This window comes from Gopherus evgoodei, chromosome 15 (assembly GCF_007399415.2).
Source record: "Gopherus evgoodei ecotype Sinaloan lineage chromosome 15, rGopEvg1_v1.p, whole genome shotgun sequence".
In the NCBI taxonomy this organism is placed as follows: domain Eukaryota; kingdom Metazoa; phylum Chordata; order Testudines; family Testudinidae; genus Gopherus; species Gopherus evgoodei.
This window is the reverse complement of record NC_044336.1, coordinates 13595798-13617183: the sequence shown is the minus strand read 5'-3', so window position 1 is coordinate 13617183 and position 21386 is coordinate 13595798. Positions and strand designations below refer to the sequence as shown.

Below are 21386 nucleotides of genomic sequence, written 5' to 3'. Positions count from 1 at the left end.
TACACTGAGTCAAATGTATTACAACGTTGTGGGGGAGGGGGAGGAAGCAAAACATATAAGCCCGGCCAGTGTCCTTTAAACTTCCCTGTCCCCTCTGCCTATTTCCCTTGCCTGTCCTTGCTGACAGGGAAGATATTTGTAAATTTCAGCTTTCTGCTCAATGGCTTTGCCATTCCTGAGATGTGATTCCATGATAGGGAACTATAATATCACAAACTGGATTGTGACGTCTCTGAAAGTATTGGGCCTGGAAGCAGGCAGATTTGACACTTGTATTAATAACAACAAGCTGGTACGTGGCCCTTTTCACAAACACAAGGGGCCAGATCCTCAAAGGCATTTAAGTGCTCAACAACCATTGAACTCAATGGCACTTAGGCGCCTAAGAACCTTTGAGAATCTGGGCCAAAGATCTTGGCAAAATCATGCAGCGGGAGGATGGAAATTCAGGGAAAGGAATTTTGTAGGTAAACAGCAACTTATTAAAATGTTAGTGTTTTAAATGTCAACTCCAGCTAGAGATACCTGTCATTAATGGTGCATTTGACATTCAATCCTCCTTTTACTTAACGTTCCTATGTTAGCGCCACAGGTGTGCTTGATGCTTCACAGAGAAGCTGGGAGGAATGGTCCCTGCCCCTGCAGAGTAGCTGGCAGGTTCAGGGCCCATGTGCTGCTGCCACTGAAGTCAGTAGGACTCCCGCTGGTGCTGGATCAGACCATAAGGCCCACACACTTACTACCAAGTGTAGTGCTTACTACTGTGACTGATTTAATTGCTTACAGCAGTAACACAGAGACTCTGGGCCAGATTCTCAGCAGGTGTAATTGATTTCTGCCACCTGAAAAGCTGGACCAGCACCTGCAAAGTTAGGCTTTAAGATCAAATGACAAACCTGGGGCCCTTGCATGGGAGAGGGTGAGAGTACATAAAATAAGTTTGGGTGGGTGCTAAGGTGTCACGTGGTGCATTGTGGTGGCTCCGTTTTTTAGCTGTTCCCTCTAGGGGGTATGTGTTTGAAGGAATGTAATGAAAGGTGGGGTTAAAGGTAGGATCTGAAGGGGAGGGCAGTAACATGGCAGGGAGGATGTTGCCAGTGTAGAGTGAAAATACAGAAGTGCTTGCCTGAAAAGGAAACAGAGGGGCCCTTGCAGGAAATTGAATTCGTGGAGTGCAGGGGCCTATAAGTATGAGAAGAGGGAAGTTGGTGATGTATCTGTTTCTTCTTCAAGAGTCAATCACCTCACTAACACCTAATGCTGCATAGGAGAAAGCAAAGCCTCTCACCGACCACAGAATCTGGGTATTTGGGCTACGTGCTGGGGATCTCTGCTGGAGTAGGAGGAATTCTCACCCCTGGGATCATGGAGCTGGCCACAGATGCAGTAGCCGATATGGGAAGCATAATGGATCTGCACAGTTGTGGAACTACTAGGTCTGCCCTGAGACCTCCCTTGTCTTACCCTTTCCCCAAATCTCACCTTTAAGGCAGTTTGCAATGACCCACACACACTCCTGGAAACCTGGATCTCACTCCTGCCCCAGCATAAATGTCTGGATGGATCATTCCCGCAGGCTGCTCTATGCAACTGGAAGCAGTGTTTGCCCCTGTGAGCAGCTCTCATACACTGTTTAAAGTGCCTGACACTGTCTGCTCTTGGAAAAACACCAATTAGAGCTCTAAATTCAGATTTTGGCAAGTAAAACACCTCTGCGGGTCACCTTTACCTGACTGTGGCAAGCAGGGCCGGCTTTAGCAAGTGCGGGGCCCAATTCGAACAGTTTCGACGGAGCCCCAGCAGGCACGACTAAAAAAAAACCAAAAAACCACGTTAAAAAACACATGGGGCTTGTACTCACTGGGCAGCGCTCCTAGTCTTCGGTGGTGGGTCCTTCACTCGCTCTGGGTCTTCAGTGGCCGAAGTGCCGCCAAAGACCCTGAGCGCCACCGGGTGAATAAAAATTAAAAAGGAGCCTCTAGCCAGGGAAGGGATTCTTGGCCACTTGTCTCCCTGGCCCCCGGTGGCCCTGCCACTGGGCGCAAGGTCCAATTTGGGGAAATTGGTGGAATTGACCTAAAGCCGGTCCTTGTGGCAAACAGGACCAACCCTAGGCATTTTGCTACCCAGGGCAGAAATGTTTCTGGTGCTTCCTGAGCAGCTGAGGGGGGAAAAAAAAAAGATGTGTGTGTGTCTGTGTGTGTGTGTGTGTGAGAGAGAGAGAGTGCAGAACACCCAAGTGCACCCTCAAATGTTGCTGTGCAGGGTGACTGCCCTGATCACCTGCCCCTAAGGATGGTCCTGGTGGGAAACTCATTTAAGAAAAAATGAATTGCTCCTCACCCAAATTCAGCAAGAGAGCCAACAGAGGCTAGTGGACTGAGCAAGGGGCTGGAAGTCAGGAATTCCTAAGCCCTAATATTAGCGCTCCCAACATATTGTGTGTGGTCTCACATTACTTGACCTCTCTATACCTCACTCAGTTCCACATCTGTAAAACAAGTATGATAGCTCTGTCCACATATCTATTCAAGTGACACCATCATAGGACCTAATCACATCAGCCATGCCATCAGGGGCTCGTTCACCTGCACACCTACCAATGTGATATGTGCCAGCAATGCCCCTCTGCCATGTACATTGGCCAAACCAGACAGTCTCTACACAAGTATGACACTTACCTGTCCCACATGGACGGTGTGCAGCTTCATTCATTTACGCCTCATGAAGACCCTCTTAGTATTTGGTTTGTCATGAATTCTATGGCACTCAACACTGCGCTCTTCAAAAACTTGAAGTCTGTAAGGAAGTATCATTAACTGCATTTTGCAGATAGGTAAACTGAAGCACAGAGCAGCAATGTCACTTGCTCAAGGTCATGCCATGAGCCTGTAGCAGAGCCAGGAACACAGCCCAGCTTTGATGCCACAGAGACCTGATTGTCTCTGCAGTTATGGGCTGAAGTCAGTGGGAATTCCACATATGCAACTGGTGGGGTAATAGGGCCCTGTACCCCAGATTTAACTTTGTATTAGAAGTGAGATTCTCACACACATCCATCCAAGGGGCTGATTCTGAATCCTTCCCAAGTCCCCAAAGGACACTATGGGTTGAGGTGCTACAAAAGTGCAGAATTGTGACATTGCAGCTTTTTACCACTGTGCTTTTCCACGGGTGGGGGGGCATTGGATTCCATTGTTTGCCATGTCTCAAAACTAATTAAAAAATAAATAAACAACAAGAAATAGCAACCCTCAACTCCCAGGATTAAATAAACTGCAAGAATCGGAAGTTGCAAATGTGCTTTCTATTGTGATAAGTTTGGTTCTCAGGATCACTAGTTCTTTCAAAGGAAATGAGTCAGAGCTGTTTCTGCTGTTGCTCAGTCGAGTCCTGCTTTTCCAGCTGAGCATGTTGGTTTCAATGAAGCTCCTGAATGAACTTGGCTTTACAAACATTTTTTTTTTCAACCAGAGAAAAACAGAAGGGGGTGACAACCAATCAACAAGCCAGCCGGGCTTTCCAGCTCAGTTCGCACAACAGCACAGCCTCACCCCGCCCCTGGAAAGACAGAGGCCAATGATGGGCCTCTCCCTATCCAAAACACAGCAGCCATCCAATGGGAAAAGAGCCCGATGGCTCGTTCTCCCCCAATGAAGCATGAGCTGGGGGGAAGGGAGCGAGAGAAACAGCCACAGCCTGGGGAGCTGGAAGATTCGAATCGAACGTTCATACATGTGAAGAACACGGAGGTGGCCAATCAGCGGGCTTGGAACGCCGGGAACGGAACGTTGAGACAACTCCGGCCTCCCCCCGCGCTCTTTCCCCACATGCTCCTCCCCTGCTGCTGTTGTTTGTGGTGCTCAAGCAGCCGAGGAGCTGAGGGACTGGGGCAGGGGGGAGCACAACATAACCGGCTTGGTGCCGACTGAAGCAGGCGGGGGGAAGCAGGGGTGGCTTGGCCGAGCCGAGGGACCACGGGGAGCAGAGTGTGGGGTGGAGAAGGAGAAGGAGAGAAGGGCCTTTGTGGATTTCTCCCCCTACACACACACGCACGCCGCAGCGGCACCGTGTGTGTGTGTGTTCTGCCCCGATTCCCTCGTTGTTGTGGTTTCGTTTCTCTCGCCATGTCGGTGAATATGGAGGAGCTGAGGCACCAGGTCATGATCAACCAGTTCGTGCTGGCCGCGGGCTGCGCTGCCGACCAGGCGAAGCAATTGCTGCAGGCGGCTCACTGGCAGTTCGAGGTGCGTGGTTTGGGGGGGACGAGACCCCCACGGGGGGGCGGGGATCGTGGGGGGCCTCGCGTGCTGCTCCTCCTGCCTTTCCTCTTTCCATCCCCCTCTGACCCTCGGGTTCACCCCTTTCCTCCACCTAATCGCTCCCCTTTGCTAAAACAGTTGGCCTTGGAAACAGTTGTGGGGGTGGAATGTGTGTGTATACGCGGCTTTAAATAACAACAGCTGGGACACTGCCGGCCGTGCCACACGGGGCCCTGGCGCCGCCGCTGAATGGCAAGTTAGGGAGCTGCACATAAACAATCCTTTTACTAGGACTTCATTACGATTACCTATTGCAGCAAGTGCCTTCGGGGGCCAGCAACGCACGAGGCCTCGCACGTAATGTCTGTTGCTGCTGTTGTGGGTAGAAGGGAGGAGGGGAGAATACATTTTATTCATGTAATTTCCGAGGGGGGAGAAACCGGCTTGCAGATCGCCTGGTGCCTATTTATATATCGCGCTGTAACCAAATCTGTGGCTCTCCTGGGCCTTGGAACGAAGCATAGAAACGTGGTCTGGTCTCTCTTCGCCCCCGATTCCTCTGGTGGAGGAGAGAATTCATAGGGGAAGCTTGCTCCGGAGCTGGGGAGAGGATTCATTATGTGCTGAACCACTTCCCAGCCCCACACGGGGATGCGGAATACGGAGGAAGCCTGTGTAGTAAAATGTGGTGTCGCCGTTTTTCGGTTGTGTTTTTTTCAAAGAGGGGGCTGTTATGTAAGGTGATAACGGCTTTAACTCCCTTCACGTGGATAAAGACGGGGCAGGAAGCGGGTGACAAGTGTATTTATATATATATAGAGAGAGAGAGACTCGCATCAAAGGAAATAATTACACGTGGGGCTTTGTCAATTTCTTGCTGCTCTGTGGGCGAAGGCTTTTTTGGTGTGTACATTCCTGGGGAGACTTCGTGACACTGCCCCTTTTCTGCCCCGATTTATTGTCATTCGTGTCAACGAAACCGACCTGGGGTCTCTTAGCCAGATTTTACTGACGTGCTTTGATGGTACGTCGGCCGGATTCTTCCTTGCCTGGCAGTGTTTTGCCTTTCTGGGTTAGGTAGGCATGAGATCAGTCCAGTTGGGGAAGGGCTCGGGGCTGTGTTCTTGTTTTGGATTCCTTTGTAGCTTCATTCCTCCTTTTGCAGGGGAGAAAATTAGCATTTCAAAGCCAGTCCAGGCCTGTGTTGTGAAATGCAAACAGCTAGATCAATCATGTTTGTTTGTTTCCTTAAATTATTTGTTTACAGTTGAAACATACTCAAGGGAGGAAAAACAAGATCTAATCACTTTTTGATAAAACACAACATTTCCCGGGTCTTTGCTAGCACTAGCCCCTATCCCAGTGGCTCTCAAACTTTTTTACTTGTGACTTTTCACATAGCAAGTCTCTGAGTGCACCGCCCCCCCCCATAAATTAAAAATACTTTTTTGTATATTTAACACCATTATAAATGCTGGAGACAAAGCAGGGTTTGGCGTGGCGGCTGACAGCTCATGACTCCCCATGTAATAACCTTGTGACTCCCTGAGATGTCCTGACCCCTAGTTTGAGAACCCCTGCCCTATCCTGTGTGTCTGCATTTCCCCCTTTGCTCTGTCTGACTGCTGGAATTAACTAATTGTTGTTTTTTGCAGACTGCTTTGAGTGCATTTTTTCAAGAAACTAACATTCCCAACAATCATCACCACCATCAAATGGTAAGTGATCCAAACTTCACAGACGTGCTGTTCCCTATGTTATCTTCATTTCCTGTGGGCTAGAACGAAATTTACAATGGTGCATTCTTCCTCCCTTCCACCCTCCAAATATTCCTTAATCTCATGAATAAATGAAATCTGAAAAGGTTATTTCTTATCTTGGAGAGCCTCATAAAAGCAGCTACAAATGCTTCATCAGTTGCCACTCTTAACCACCCCCTACCTGTTAAAGTTTTCTTATGACAAGCTGTATAAAAATATGGAATCAAGGGGAGGGATTCCCTGTTTCGCACATGCAGCGTCTGCATTTTTGGAGGCCACCTTTGATACTGGGGAGGGGAACACGAGGCTGGAAGCAGAAGTGGTTGTGCATTCAAAACTCTCCGTTCTCGTGACAGCCATATTGGTCTGCAACAAGAGAAATACACAGACTGCAAATGTAAACAAGAGCCAAAATGTCTGCCAGGAAATAGTTTGTCTTCACATAGATCTAGATCGTTGTAACAAGTACAAGATCTAAGTGAATTGGGTTGGGAAAGGGGGGCAGGCCCTTTCCCTCGAATGTTTCCTCAGAACTTTCAGCAAAACTTTACTTGACCTTGGCTGAGGGCAAATCTCTTTAGTGAAACAGAGGAAGTTTTTTGTTTTTTTTTTAGGAAGCTAAACCAGTGCTGTGTGTGAGGATAAATAGTGGATGGAGGCTAAGCCATCAATTTTTCTTTTCCTGTACTTGCCATTGTTAAAACCTGCAGCCAGTTCTAAAAGATTTGGAATAAAACAGAAAAATGGCTCTTGGGAACTTGGTATTAACGCTCTTATTTCCTCACTTAATACCTTTTCCCCCTCCTTTCTGGCAGAAAATTTCTTGCCAGTATTAGAGTATCATGGAGACCTGAGCAGAAACAGTTCCCTGTTGTGCTAGGTGCTGTGCAGACAGCCCTGCCCTGAAGAGCTTTCAGTCTAAATAGACAAGACTGAGTGTGGGGAAGGGAAACTGAGGCACAGATTAAATTACTTGCCCAACGTCATGCAGCAAGCTAGTGGCTGAGCTGGGCATTGAAGTCAGATATCCTGAGACTTAGTCCAGTGCCTTTCTCAGTAGAAGAGCCTGTGTGAAAGGAACTAGATTTATTTTGTTTCTTTACTCCTAGGCCTAAAACTAGATTTATCCTATCTTGTATTTGTAAATTAGCTTGGAAATTCATAGGCACTGTCCCTGGGTGGCTTGATTGAGGGCAAGCTTTCACTCAGGCTAGAGGTTGCAGTTACTAGTTTACAAATCCTGATCAAGCTCTGAAGTTGCAGAGGTGATTGAAGCTGTTTGAAATGCTTAACTCACAGCAGGAGTGATTCCTTACCAAGCTGAATCATTTACTGCTTGGTTGCTACAGGAAGCTTAACGTATTTTAATCAGGCTGGTTTACACGAGAGTATTAAAACCCCCAGAACTGGAATATGAACCGAAGTGAAATCTACCTCCAAGCTCTTATTTTAAATAAGGGAGGCCAACATTTTAGCCGATAGCCCTGAATCATTTAAAAATTCAACACTGAACAGTCATTTCTGGTGTTCTAAAAATCTTTGAACCCTGATACTTAGTCAGATGCAGGAGCAGTGACATTGGCATGCTTGTCCCATTACTCATAAAACGATTTGACACTCAGATCTAAGCAGATCTTCAGTTACGAGGTTGTCTCATCAAAAGAAAAAGGCAGAGGAGCCTATTCCTGAATGCTTTAAAACCTCTCTGTGCTGTCCAGTGTTCACCCTCTTCATTACAAGCTTACAAATACTGGATTCTCTAAAAGCAGCTTAATAGTATTTCCAAGCAAAGGAAATCTTGGCTGCTTGGTAGGCTAGCTTTACCCCTCCCTTTTTTTATAACCAGTTACACATTAATCAGGAAACTGGTATACATGTCATGATCCGCAATGTGACCATTCTGTTTGCCAAATGTTATTCATCTCTCGTTCCCAGATACTAGTCTGACTTTTGTGCTGCATTTTTGTTGTTGTGTGGTGTTCCCTGTGTCCTAACGTCTTGATTTCTGCTCAAACTTAAATGCCATGAACAATTTTGATCACTGAGAGAATGGACATTAAGAGGAGAGGTTTTCCAGTATCTTGATTTGTTCTGAAACACAATTTTACAAGTAAAACTATGAGCAAACCCCACCAAAAATTGCACAAAGTGAGCAGCTACACACCATCTCAGATACACCTGTCTCTCTTTAGATAAGAGAGACTCCCCATATCACACATTCTTACACACCATTAACCTTATAAATAAGTCGCTCAATTACACTATTTCCATCCTGTCAGTACACTCATCTGAAATGGGATGTGAACGTTCCAAGTGAAGAATTTCTTGGGACACCCAAGGGTAACTTCATCCGTTTAAAAAAACAAACAATATTCTTTGTGGACAGGAGAAAAGTCATGTAGCAAATGGGGTGCTTTTTAGTCCCCAGTCCTGCAGACTGCTCAGCATGGGCAACGCCCCAAGGGAGCTCAGCTGGAGTGTGGCTGCCTGAAATTCATTGCCAGACTGGGGCCTTTTACCTGGTAACTGAAAGTTCCATATAGTTTCCAGAGCAGAAATTCTAATAGCCAAATTTCACTTGTTGAAGGATAGAGGCGAACCCTAAAGTGTGAGTGTCTAGATTCTAAAGTGGCTCTGAGGTGTTGAATTAGTTGGTTTGGTTTTTTAATCAGGGATGCATAAACTGAGTGGAACCGACTCTGGCTTTTTACTAGATCTGATTCATTGCCCTAAAATACAGGAGATGTTGATATTGACAGAAGCTGGGTGGGAAGTTAATTGGCCCTGCTGATAAAACTGCAGGCCCTCGCCTGCAACAACGAGGGTCGCTGTCCCTGCATAAAGACGCCCCGATCACCCCCCTTTGACTCTTGTCAATTGCTGCTGTCTGTTTTCTGTTCCTCTCCCCACCCCATGGTGCATTGGGAAAAATCCTAGGAGCAAAAAAGTGCCTGCAGAATGTAAGCAAAATGCCCCCCACCCTCTTGTGTTATGTTGTCCCGGCTATTTTCTCAAGCATGGTCTGGTCTGGTAAGGATCCAAATGAGGCAGGTTTGAGACCCACCTTTCCCTGCCCTTTGCTGTGCAGAAGTCAATCCGTAAATTAGCAAATGCGATATCCTGGTCCCATAAAGCAAACCAGCCAGAAAAGAAGAGCCTATTTTGTCCTTGTAGCTTTTTGTTTGTTTGAATCACTTTGTTTAAAAAAAAAAAAAAAAAATTCCCTTCTGCCCCTGGGGTGAAGGGTCAGCGCCAGACAGAGTGCGTTTCTCTGGCCAGCATTCTTGTTAAACACGCAATATCCACCCAATGCACAAAGGTCCAGCAGCTCAGAGGCCCCCTCCCTCCAGTTTTTTCATGCTGTCACATGGGGTCGTGTCTTCTGAGCACAAACAAGATTAACTTATTTATTCAACGTATCGAATGGGCTTGTCCTGCAGGCAGCTGAGTGCCAAAGGATAAAAGGCAGTTCAAGTTATTGATGGTGTCTGAATGAAAAGGACCATGGGGAATTTGGGGATCAGACCCAGCTCTTTTCCTCCATTTTTCAGGCAGAAGTCTGAGGGGCAGCATCCTGTTACTCTGGTGTACACTTGAAGTAATTCCACTGAAATCAGCTAGAACTGATCCTGCTACCCCATGTATAGCTGAGATCAGAATCTAGCCCCGGGGAGGGATAGCTCAGTGGTCCCCAACCTTTTTCGTCTGGCGGGCGCTGGACGAAGAGCCACCGAGGACTGTGGCCGGCGGACGAGTGTCCGCCAAAAAATCCCGCTGAGAATCGGCAATGTCATTAGGCATCGCCGCTGAAATGCTACTGACAAGCAGCGTCATCCAGAGGCGTCGCCGCCGAAATGCCACCAAAAATCAGCGGCACTTTGGTGGCAACGCCTCTGGATGACGCTGCTTCTTGGTGGCATTTCAGCGGATGCTCATCCGCCGGACAGTACGCGGGCGCACATAGATGCCCCAGACACCACTTTGGGGACCACTGGCTCAGTGGTTTGAGCATTGGCCTGCTAAAACCAGGGTTATGAGTTCAATCCTTGAGAGGGCCATTTAGGGATCTTGGCGAAAATCTGTGTGGGGATTGGCCCTGCTTTGAGCAAGGTGTTAGACTAGATGACCTCCTGAGGTCCCTTCCAACCCTGATATTCTGTGATTCTAAATGGCCCTTACACAGTCTCTTGAAGTTCACAAACAAACTCGGGCTCTGCTGGTTCAACAGAGAAAGAGGAGTAGGACTAGCGTAACCGGAGCCTGCAAGTTGTGATTTCTCTCCTTTTGCTCCCCGCAACCATCAGAGCGTCTGCTGACCTGTAACTACGGATTGCGGATCACTTTCTGATGGCTGTCACTTCTCCTGAAACTATGATAGTTTCTTCTGCCTTGCTCTTTGAAGATTTAGGTACTCAGGCCACTTTGCACATGATCTGGTTTGCATTCAGTAATTTGTACCACCTTAACCGAGGTCTCATTCTGCCACCTTGTATTGAAAAGTGCCTTTCTCCACACATAGCCCTCTTCACTTCATGGGGACTGCTCCGTGTGGGTAACATGGCAGAATTGGACTTGCTGTCTTTAAACTAAGGTGAGCTGAGGACAAACCCACCTGGATTCCTTTTGGCTGCAGTATTTAGGGATATTTTCAAACTAGACTATGGGAGCACTTTGCATAATCCCAGCTCTTACCAAGAATTACCAGGAGACGATACAAAAGTTATGTGGGAAAAAGAAGGTAAATCCTGAAACTCTCTCTGTTAGTGTATTTACTACGTAGGAATAGGTAGACTGGATCAGACCCAAGATCCATCTAGTTCAGTATTCCAGCTATGAGGCCAGTGTAAGAATCCCAAAAGAGGTAGATGCTCCTTACTCCTTCCACCAAAGATTTTTGTCTGTTACCTAATAATTAGAGATTGTCTTAAGCCTTGAAGCATGAGGTTTTGTCTCTTCCAAAATTAATTAGCGTTACCTCTAACAACTCTGGATATTATCATCAAGAGTAAAAGATTGGGCGCTTATACGAATAAGTTTTTTTAGCACTACTGACATCCGGTGGCAATAAGTTCCACAGTCTAATTCGATAAGAAATCACGGGAAAATCAGTTATATTCCCTGTTCAGGTTGTGTGGCAAACATTTAAAAAAAACAAAACAAAAACCTTAGACATGTGTCTTAAGATCTTGAACACCCTCACCCGTCTCCCCTATAAATTGATTTGGGCAACTGTGTATGGTGAGGGAGTGAATCAGGTTTAATGCAACCTCACTTCCATAGAATTGGTACCAGTTACAAAATTCTGCCTTTCCATTCCCTCCCAGCATACAAGGCAGGTGTATGAAAGAGCCTGTTTGCAGGCACAAATTTGAAGGTACAAAGAAAGAGCCTCCTTTGAAACTTGATATACAATATTTTGTATAAGATGGATTTAATTAGGATAGGTTTTAAAGGACTTAGCTATACCTAAGCCTCAGTGACCTGCAGGAGGATTGTGGCAGCTCTGCCTTTCTGGATGAGAAGAACATACACGAAGAACAAGTACAATGTTTAGAAGTTAACTTAGGCCTGGTCTACTCACAAAGTTGAACACAAGTGTTCGATCTGATTTCTTTAAACCAATGCAGATCCCTTTGTGGACACTCCTAGTTCAGTTTAAGCCTAATTTTTACCAGTGGAGCTTCAAAAGCTGCAATAAAGCAAGTCTAAAACGAGTTAAGAGGGTCCACACACGCAGGTTTGTACTAGAGCAACTGAATCACTTTTTAAACTGGTGCAACTTCTGTGTGCGGACAAGGTTTTGGTGCAGTGCTTCTCTTTAAGAGGAAGACACCTACAAATCCCATCCTTTCTAAAAACTCAACAAAACCTCTGTCCTTTTAAAAACATGCATCTCTAGGAATTGTTCTTACAAGGCTGTTTATAAAGAGGGATTTTTCTGGGAGGTCAGTAATGAATTCTCATGCTAGGTAGCGATTTCGGAGATTATGCCCAGAACTAAAACTAGCAGCTCTGCTTCCGGTTGCTGAGCTACAGTATTAATTCTGCAGCTTTTGTTTGTTGTTGTTGAAGGGGGCGGTTAGGAAGGGTGAGTCACTGTGTGTATGTGTGTTGCAATCCCTTCCCTTATGCCTGCACCCTCCCCCATTCATTATTTTGGCCAGTGTCGGTATTTCTTAAGTTCTGGGCTTGCCGTTCTGCCCTGGTCCACTAGAGGGGAGCAGCTGGGACAACCTCCCCCTCTGGGTGTATTGCTCTTGTAGCAGGAGGGACGGACTCCACTGGTGACTTCCTGAACCTGTCCTTTGAATCACAAGGGTGTGGCCTTTGTGGGCTGCCTTCCTAACTTCTTTCTCTAGGTGCAAGCATGCAATTCTCTAGGGAGCCTGCCCACCAGGAGGCACCCACCTTTTGTTAACGTGCTGATCTAGGCCCTGATTCAGCAAAGCACTCACCCATGTGCTTAAAGTTAAGCACGTGCCTAAGGGTATGTCTACATCTACAATTTTGCAGCGCTGGTTGTTACAGCTGTATTAGTACAGCTGTATAGGGCCAGCGCTGCAGAGTGGCCACACTTACAGCAACCAGTGCTGCAAGTGGTGTTAGATGTGGCCACGCTGCAGCGCTGTTGCACACCGCGGGACTGGATACCTGCTTGGAGGGGGGGTCGGGGAACGCCAGAGCACATCGCGGGCCTGGAGACCTGCTTGGAGGAGGGATCGGGGAACGCCAGAGCACACCGCGGGGAAGGAGACCTGCTTGGACGGGGGGTCGGGGAACGCCAGAGCACACCGCGGGCCTGGAGACCTGCTTGGAGGGGGGGTCGGGGAATGCCAGAGCACACCGCAGGGAAGGAGACCTGCTTGGAGGGGGGGTCGGGGAATGCCAGAGCACACCGCGGGGAAGGAGACCTGCTTGGAGGGGGGGGGTCGGGGAACGCCAGAGCACACCGCGGGGCTGGATACCTGCTTGGAGGGGGGGGTCGGGGAACGCCAGAGCACACCGCGGGGCTGGATACCTGCTTGGAGGGGGGGTCGGGGAACGCCAGAGCACACCGCGGGGCTGGAGACCTGCTTGGAGGGGGGGTCGGGGAACGCCAGAGCACACCGCAGGGAAGGAGACCTGCCTTGGAGGGGGGGTCGGGGAACGCCAGAGCACACCGCGGGGAAGGAGACCTGCTTGGAGGGGGGGTCGGGGAACGCCAGAGCACACCGCGGGGCTGGATACCTGCTTGGAGGGGGGGTCGGGGAATGCCAGAGCACACCGCGGGGAAGGAGACCTGCTTGGAGGGGGGGGTCAGGGAACGCCAGAGCACACCGCGGGGAAGGAGACCTGCTTGGAGGGCAGTGGATTTTGCTTAATTACCAGAGAGGCTTCCTCAGGTATGCTGGGATACCTGCTTATTCCACGGAGGTCAACAAAAACGCTGGTGAGTGTCCACACCTGATGACCAGCGCTGGTGATCCAGCGCTGGATCCTGTACAACCGAGGCACGACCGGGTGTACGGCCAGCGCTGCAAACAGGGAGTTGCAGCGCTGGTAATGCCCTGCAGGTGTGTACACATCCTAAGTTGCAGCGCTGTAACCCCCTCACCAGCGCTGCAACTTTGTAGTGTAGACAAGGCCTAAGTCTTTGCTGAATCAGGGCCTAGTTACTACCTAAACCGTCTGGAGCAGGGGACTGCATCTTATCACCTTTTTTGCCTCCAGTCAAGTACATCGAAGTTGATTGACCCCCACAGACTTCAGAGCCTGATGATGATACAGGCTGCTGCCTGCTCCTAATACAGCCCAGGCTAACCATTTTTCTGCCTCTGCTAGTTATGCTTTTTTCACTTCGATTCTGCTGCTCCGCAGGCTCTGTGCTGCGCGCTGTCTGTGCACTAGCTTTAGCTAGCTTGCTCCGTCTCTCATGGGCTGGTTTCAGTGTTGGATTTTTCTCTCTCACGGCTGTTGCACAGAGAGGGTGTGACACTGATTACAAAAATATAAAGACCTATCACAAGACTAAGCTGGAGTCCCGGGGAGGGCCTAGAAAGGAGGAGAGAGGAGGGGCACTTGAGACTAAAATTAGAATGAATGGTTTACCAGGAAATGAAAAAAAGCTGATAAGTTGCTTTTAACAGTGGCTGTTGTATTTGTCCTCTCGGGAGGGAGGGAGGGGGAGAGAGAGAGAGAGAGAGTGTGTGTGTGTCCACTTCTTTCCCACTCCCTTAGAGCTGGCTAAATTGTGATAGTTGGAAGGTGAGATCATCTAAAATAGCCAAGAACGGTCCAACGCTGGCTCCAGCACAAAATTTACTCCTTCACCTGGATTATAATGGGAGGAAGTTTATTTGCCTTACAGTAGCAGCTAGTGGCCTCAAGGGAGAACTTCCTCATCTGTCCAGCATTGCTTGCTGGGGGCTAGTAGAATTCTGCAAGGATGACCAGAAAGAAGTTAAATCGTGTAAAATCTTTGGTGCAAAGACCTCTCGGTCTCTCTGGCATCACCCACACTAGTGGCCTGGGTGTTCAAAGATTGCTTCACTTTTGCAAACAGTTGCACAGCCACTCAGTCGCGCCCCCTCCCTCCCCTCCAGCTTTGTCCCCTGAGAGATCTGTAATGGTCTGACTTCTCCTTCCTCTTTGCTGTATCTGAGGGCTTGTCTGCATCAGAAAGTTGCAGCGCTGGTGAGGGAGTTACAGCGCTGCAACTTTGAAGGTGTACACATCTGCAGGGCACCACCAGCGCTGCAACTCCCTGTTTGCAGCGCTGGCCGTACTCCCATTTTGTCTCGGGTGTAGAGGATCCAGCGCTGGTGATCCAGCGCTGGTAATCCAATGTAGACAGTTACCAGCGCTTTTCTTGACCTCCGTGGAAGGAGGAAGCCTCTGGTAATCAAGCTGGTTTCCTTTCCCGGTTTGCTCTCTCGGTCCCGGAGCCACCCAGCAAACCGCAGGGAAGGAGACCTGCTTGCTCGGGGTTCCGGGACCGAGAGAGCAAACCGGGAACGCCGCGGTTTGCTCTCTCGGTCCCGGAGCCACCCAGCAAACCGCAGGGAAGGAGACCTGCTTGCTCGGGGTTCCGGGACCGAGAGAGCAAACCGGGAAAGGAAACCAGCTTCGCCGCGGTTTGCTCTCTCGGTCCCGGAACCCCGAGCAAGCAGGTCTCCTTCCCTGCGGTTTGCTGGGTGGCTCCGGGACCGAGAGAGCAAACCGCGGCGTTCCCGGTTTGCTCTCTCGGTCCCGGAACCCCGAGCAAGCAGGTCTCCTTCCCTGCGGTTTGCTGGGTGGCTCCGGGACCGAGAGAGCAAACCGCGGCGAAGCTGGTTTCCTTTCCCGGTTTGCTCTCTCGTCCCGGAACCCCCCTTGAAGCCGCCCAACAGCGCTGCAGTGTGGCCACATCTAACACCACTTGCAGCGCTGGTTGCTGTAAGTGTGGCCACTCTGCAGCGCTGGCCCTATACAGCTGTACTAATACAGCTGTAACAACCAGCGCTGCAAAATTTTAGATGTAGACATGGCCTGAGTTGTGCATGGGGCTTGCCAGTCCTGGAGGGTGCACTTCCCTTCTCCCCAGGCTTGAAGTAGCCAGGTTCCTCCCCTTCGCCCTCCCACACCTATGGCATATTCTGACCTTTTGTACACATTGTTTCTCCCAGTCTATTTATAGTGGGTGGAAATGTCAGATGTGGGTTTGAGGGGCCTCTCTGATTTTGCCTTTAAAAAATCCAAACCAAACCCCTTTGTTCCACCTCTTAAATGTGCCTCTGAAGGATTCACAGATTATGAAGGTGGGACAAACCAAGACAATCAGATTGTGTTGCGGCTAAATCTGAGGGCATTTGCCATCCCCCAGTGTCCTCGGTGTTGAGGGTGGGGGGGTAGAGCCTGGGCCTGAGGAGCAGAGTTGCAGTAATCCAATCAGAGCAAAGTCCTCAGTGAGACAGCAGAGGTAGCCGCTCATCCTGCAAGTTCTGTTTGTTGTGGTAATGCTCCTGTCTCGGTTGCTATCCTGGGTCATTGGGATATTGTTAACATGAGGCCCTGGTGATTCCGGAGAGGGGACCCACGATCTGGACATTTGTTTAGCAGCAGGAGTAGCACTGCATGTACACACGTCTTCTCTTCCCCCCCACCCCCACCCCACGAGACCGCTGATCAGGCAAACAGTCACTGCCATGTGTTCAGGGGCTGCTTTATAGCCTCTGAATCACTTTTTTGCCATTGGAACCTCTAACTCCTAGTGAACTGGGAAAAGCCGAACCCCCGTCCAGCCATGGGTTAGAAGGGAGATCAGATCCCTTGCACTAGATCTATGGAAACTGTTTAGAGAGGTGGGTGGAGGAGGCTGTGGTTTGCAAGACCCTTTATTCCTGTAAGAACTGAAATTTTCCGTTCACCCTCTTCATTCCCCTCCACTGGCTATAGGCAGATATGGCACTGATCTGATATCTGCAGCATATGCTATTGGACTTAACCCAAAGGGAGCCTTTGGTTTTAGAGCAGAGGCTAGAAACTCAGGTAGATCCAGTTTCTCTCCCAATACTGATGCCTTGCAAAAAAGAAGTGGTAATGGATCAGGCCTGGTTGCCTTGGAAAGGAATGAGGAGGAACCAACCATAGGGCTATTTTGGTTATGTTCGCTTCGTAAATTATGCTGACTACACTGATGGATTTGTTATAAAACCCTGGATGTGGAGATCCATTTGGAAACTGAGGTTCTAGATTTTGTCATGTCAGTTATGACTTTTGACTATACCTGCAATTTGCAGAACAGATCACAGGGGCGGACTGGGAGGCACCTTATCAGAATATTTGGACAGTCTTTCAAAGAAGTACCTGGAACTGGTTTGTTCCCTTTTTTGGGACCTTCTGGTTGACTCTTTTTAGGGGGTTTTCTTGTAATAAGTTAAAGGGATTCTCCATTGATTTGACCCAAAATTTAGGCTTTAAAAAAAAAACAACCTAAAAATGTTTCTATGACCTTTAAAAAGTTAGCTGCACGGGGTTGAGCTTTTAAAGTAAAAATTCCCCTGCATTAAAGCAGGGCATAGGTGTGCTAGTGCATGGAAAGGGAGTGAAATGGCTAGTTGGCTTTTTTTTTTTCACTGTCACAGCCCGTGTTTGAAAGAATAAATTCCCTTTCTCCCCCAGGGAAGAGTGAATTAGACTTTCAAAATCTCTCCATTTCAAGTATTTAAAGCACTGTTAGTATTAGGCTAATAGGATCCCAACCGCCAAATCAGATTTGTCTGGGGATTTTTATTTATTTACACCCACTGTTACAGTGATTCTTAGAATACTGGAACTGGCCAGTTATTTGAAACATTCCTTTTTTGGCTGGTTTGTTCATTTGGCAGCGCTTTGCATATAGCCAGTTTCATCCTTTCCCCTGTGAAATGAGTTAGTCAGTTTCCCCTCTTGGCCTGAGTGTCTCGGTCCTTTGCTGTTGTGAGAGGTTTTAAATAGGAAAATGTGACCGTGACGACAGAGACTGGCTGGGGGGGGAGAGTTGTTCAGGGACAGCTGGAGCACCCAAAACTACTCCTAACTCAGAGTACCAAGCGTAGCAGGGCCCTGACCTTGGGGTTCCTAGGTACGACCATGTTGCTACTAAATAATCTCCTTCAGAACTGACTAGATTTCATTTCAGTTGCAGCCCTTTAAAATAGCTTTACATTTTTCAACCTGCTAGCGTCCCTTTAAGATCTTAATGCACAGCAGCAAGAGAAGCAGGCAGTGAAGTTCTGTGTACAGAGCCAGCACTATCCTCAAAACGAAGCCAGCCACAGCACAAGCAGAACAGGCTGAACCCAGGGCAGAGCCTTGGTGAATTTCACCTGAAGGCTGGTGAAGGGAGAAGAGTCTCGCACCGACACACCTTAAGCCCTGGAGCTTTTAGCCAATGTTGAGAAGAGGCTGTGCCTCCTCCCCGTGCCAGGAGGGGCTGCAGGTTGCTGAGAGAATCCTGGGTGCTGCATTTCAGAAAAGCAGCAGAAGGGGTGGGGCTGACTGCTGAGATTCAGATGTGCCTTTGGGAGGCAGGTGGAGGAGGGGTGGATTGGTTTCAGCCTGTTCTGAGGCGGGATGGTGGGTAAATGCCAAGATCTTCCCAAAGTCGCTGATCACGTTGGGAGCACTGGGGAGGGGGACCCGTATCACGCTGATCCCTTAAATCTCTGTGGCGTGGATACGGGTCCCCCTCCCTGGTGCTCCCTGAGGGAGGCCGTTCAGTCACAGAAAAGTTGAGCTTTACTGGTAGCATTCATCAGAAGATGGCAGCCTCCTTCCAACGTAGAGTGGTGGGAAAATTCTGCTGTTTCATTGGCCTGCTTTGCGGAGGTTAGAAAGTGGTGGTGTAGGGGGCCGGTGTCTGGCAGACTAGCAAACGTGTTGTGTCAGGATCATCAGGTGCCCTAGGCCAGCAGAGGACGGGGACAAGGGGCCGGGCGAGATGTGGTAGAGGAATCTAAGGGCTGGGTTCCTTTGATACTGGAATAGGACAAAGGCCACAATCCTGAATGGGATGGCCTGGATGCCATTACAGCAATGGCTTTCCTCTATCTCTGATGTCAGCGGCTTTACACCCCCCCGGGAGAGGTGCAGAGGGGCAAAGTAACTTTTTCAAGGCCAAGCCAAGTTGGTGCCACCAGTGGAATCAGAACCCAGGCTATCCTGGGTCCCAGGCTTACAATCAGACCACTGTAGCCCAGCAAACAGGGAAATAGAGCGGGAGTCACGCTTCAGGCATGGGTTGTGGCCTTGGGCAATGAACCAGTCTCTGTTGCCCTGTCTGTACAGTCAATTACTAATATCAGTTCAGCTCCACCATCATTGGGAGCCCTAGTGGCCACTGCATCAGTTAGACTTGCTCTGATCAGGGCTAGACATTGCAGTGGCTATAGCAGCACCCGTTTTACAGTAGGGCTGCTCAGGTGGCTATCCCAGGTGGCCTTCCAAACTTTATGGCAGGAAAAACGTCTCTGCTGCTGACATAGAGAGGGTTAGTGTCGTCCCTTCTTGAGACTGAAATGGTTTTAGCCAGGTAGTTCCCAGCTAACAATGACACGTTCTGCCTTTCCAGCTCCAGCAGATGATGCTGCGGTGTTGTAGTGGTCGCTGATGTACGTGTCTGATGCTCTGTCCTTTCTCTCCCTGCAGATGTGCACACCTAGCAATACTCCAGCCACACCTCCCAACTTCCCGGACGCACTCGCTATGTTTTCTAAGCTGCGGACCTCAGAGAACCTACAGAGCAGCAACAGCCCCATCACATCTATGGCCTGCTCTCCACCGGGTAACTTCAGCCCCTTTTGGGCCTCCTCACCTCCCAACCACCAACCCGCCTGGATGCCACCCTCCTCTCCAACCAGCCACAACCTCCACCATCATCTCCACCATCAGCAGCCCATGTGGCCACCCGGGTCTCAGCAAGGAGGCTCCCAGCAGAAAGCTATGGCTGCAATGGATGGGCAGAGATAAGACTGCATAACACTGAAGTGGGGGACGGGGGGGGGCAAGGCTGGAGGGAGGGGAAAACAGAGAAGAGGTGCAGGAGATCAGGGCAGTTGGGGAGGGGGTTCCCGAAGATGGCACTGGAATATTTTATAATTCTTTTTGTAACTCTGCTGGGATGGTTGTCAGCCCATGTGGTGTTTCCCTTCTGGAGCGTCAATAACTGGTCTTCTCTTTTTTAATATATAACTATATAATATATAAATATCTAATGTATATAAATCCAGAGAGAATGAGAGCAATGGAAAGAGATTGGGCAATGGAAAGAGACTGGCAGCCTGGTGGGCAATCGCAGGATGGTCACGACGCTGCTTGGGTGAAGAGGATGTTGCTGGACACTGAGAGCTTCCCTTGGGCACAGGGTGGGCTGGCTCAGAAGCTGTTGCCATTGGCTTCACTTCCCCACTCCTCTATTCTTTGGCTGCTGCTGCGGTGCCCCTAGATGAGACGGGGTTGCCGTCAGAAGGCTGTACGACTCGCGCCCATGGCTCGCCTGAAATCTGCTCTTACAAACTGAGGGAGGAGGGGGAGACGCACCCACTGAAACGTGGCCGCTGTGGGAAAGTGTCCCACGCGGGGAGGGAACGTGCCCTTTGAACCCGGAACTCCCGTGCTGCAGGAACAGGATTGGGGAAGGAGATGTATGGCTGCTGGAACAACGTGGAGCAGGAGGAGCAGGGCACGTTGCTGACACCTCTCCCCTCTCAGTAACACCAGACTGCGTTTTGGCAGGATCGGGGAACAGGCGTCAGAAGGACAGTGTGACTCTGAGATACTGGGTAGACCAGTCCGCTTTAGGTCAGCGAGAGGACTGGGGGATGGAGCCAGGGCTCTGGATTTCCTGGACATCCTTGCTGGGCATGGTAAAGCCCTCCTCCTTTGGCCTCTGTTGAAAATCATCCAAGTCTGCACATGTGCCCCGAAAACAAACCAGCCTGGGATTCATGCCAATGAAATCTCACCGTGCCCAGGCCCTGGGATGCACCCTTTTGCCCCCCCCGCCCTGGGGAACAGTTGGTCTCCTCCTCCCTCCTGCGCTGGCCCTGTTCCCACACCAGACAATGCTCAGCCTGGGGAGGCCGAGTTGGAAGGGCAGTTGTGCAAACTGTAAAGGATCATCCTTCCCCGCCCGGCTCAGCAGCAGGGGCCGAGGGCTCCTTCCAGCCACGGCAACAGGGAGGGGCTGCGACTTTGGGGTTTTAATTTCCAAATCAGAATCTTGCTTAAACAGGTTGAAGGTTTTTTATTAATTTAAAAATTAAAAAAAAAAAATCACTTTTTTAACCTAACGGCTCCCTGACTTTTCTCTGCACTGCTGCTGGGTAGCTAAAAACAACGCAGTGACCCAGTAATGGTGAGCTCCACACCGGGTGCAACGAGGGAGACCAAGGGGCGCTCCCCCCCACGCCTGCTCTTTCTGGTGTGCTCCGGTGCAGATTGTCACTCCCACCAGTCGGGCAGTGCCTTGGGGTGGCTGAACGCGTACTAATGCCTCTGCACTGCATCTCTCTGGTCAAGGGTGTTAGGCTGGGTCTAGGTACAGATTTTTTACTGACTTAACTGTCTGATTTAAGAACGTAGGAACACCAGACTGGGTCAGAGCAGTGGTCCATCTAGCCCAGTAGCCTGTCTTCTGGTAGTGGCCAATGCGGTGCCCCAGAAGGAATGAACAGACCAGGCAATCAGAGTGATCCATCCCATCGCCCATTCCCAGCTTCTGGCAAACAGAGGCTAGGGACCCTTCAGAGCGTGGTTTTACATTTTCTGCTGAAGTGGTGCAACACCTAGTGTGGACACAGTTATAAAGGTGCCTAACACCATTCTCCTAACTTACTGGAGTATGCTGTACCAGCATAATGGTGCC

General features: G+C 49.4%; 1 protein-coding gene across 1 annotated transcript; it reads left to right on the top strand.

The window, feature by feature from the left end:
• Positions 1-3714: 3714 nt before the first annotated feature.
• Positions 3715-20806, top strand: UBALD2 (UBA like domain containing 2). Its single transcript, XM_030534579.1, has 3 exons — positions 3715-4247; positions 5918-5980; positions 19169-20806. Exons 1-3 carry the CDS (start codon positions 4128-4130, stop codon positions 19487-19489), a joined length of 504 nt encoding a protein of 167 aa, XP_030390439.1. The 5' UTR covers positions 3715-4127; the 3' UTR covers positions 19490-20806.
• Positions 20807-21386: the final 580 nt, after the last annotated feature.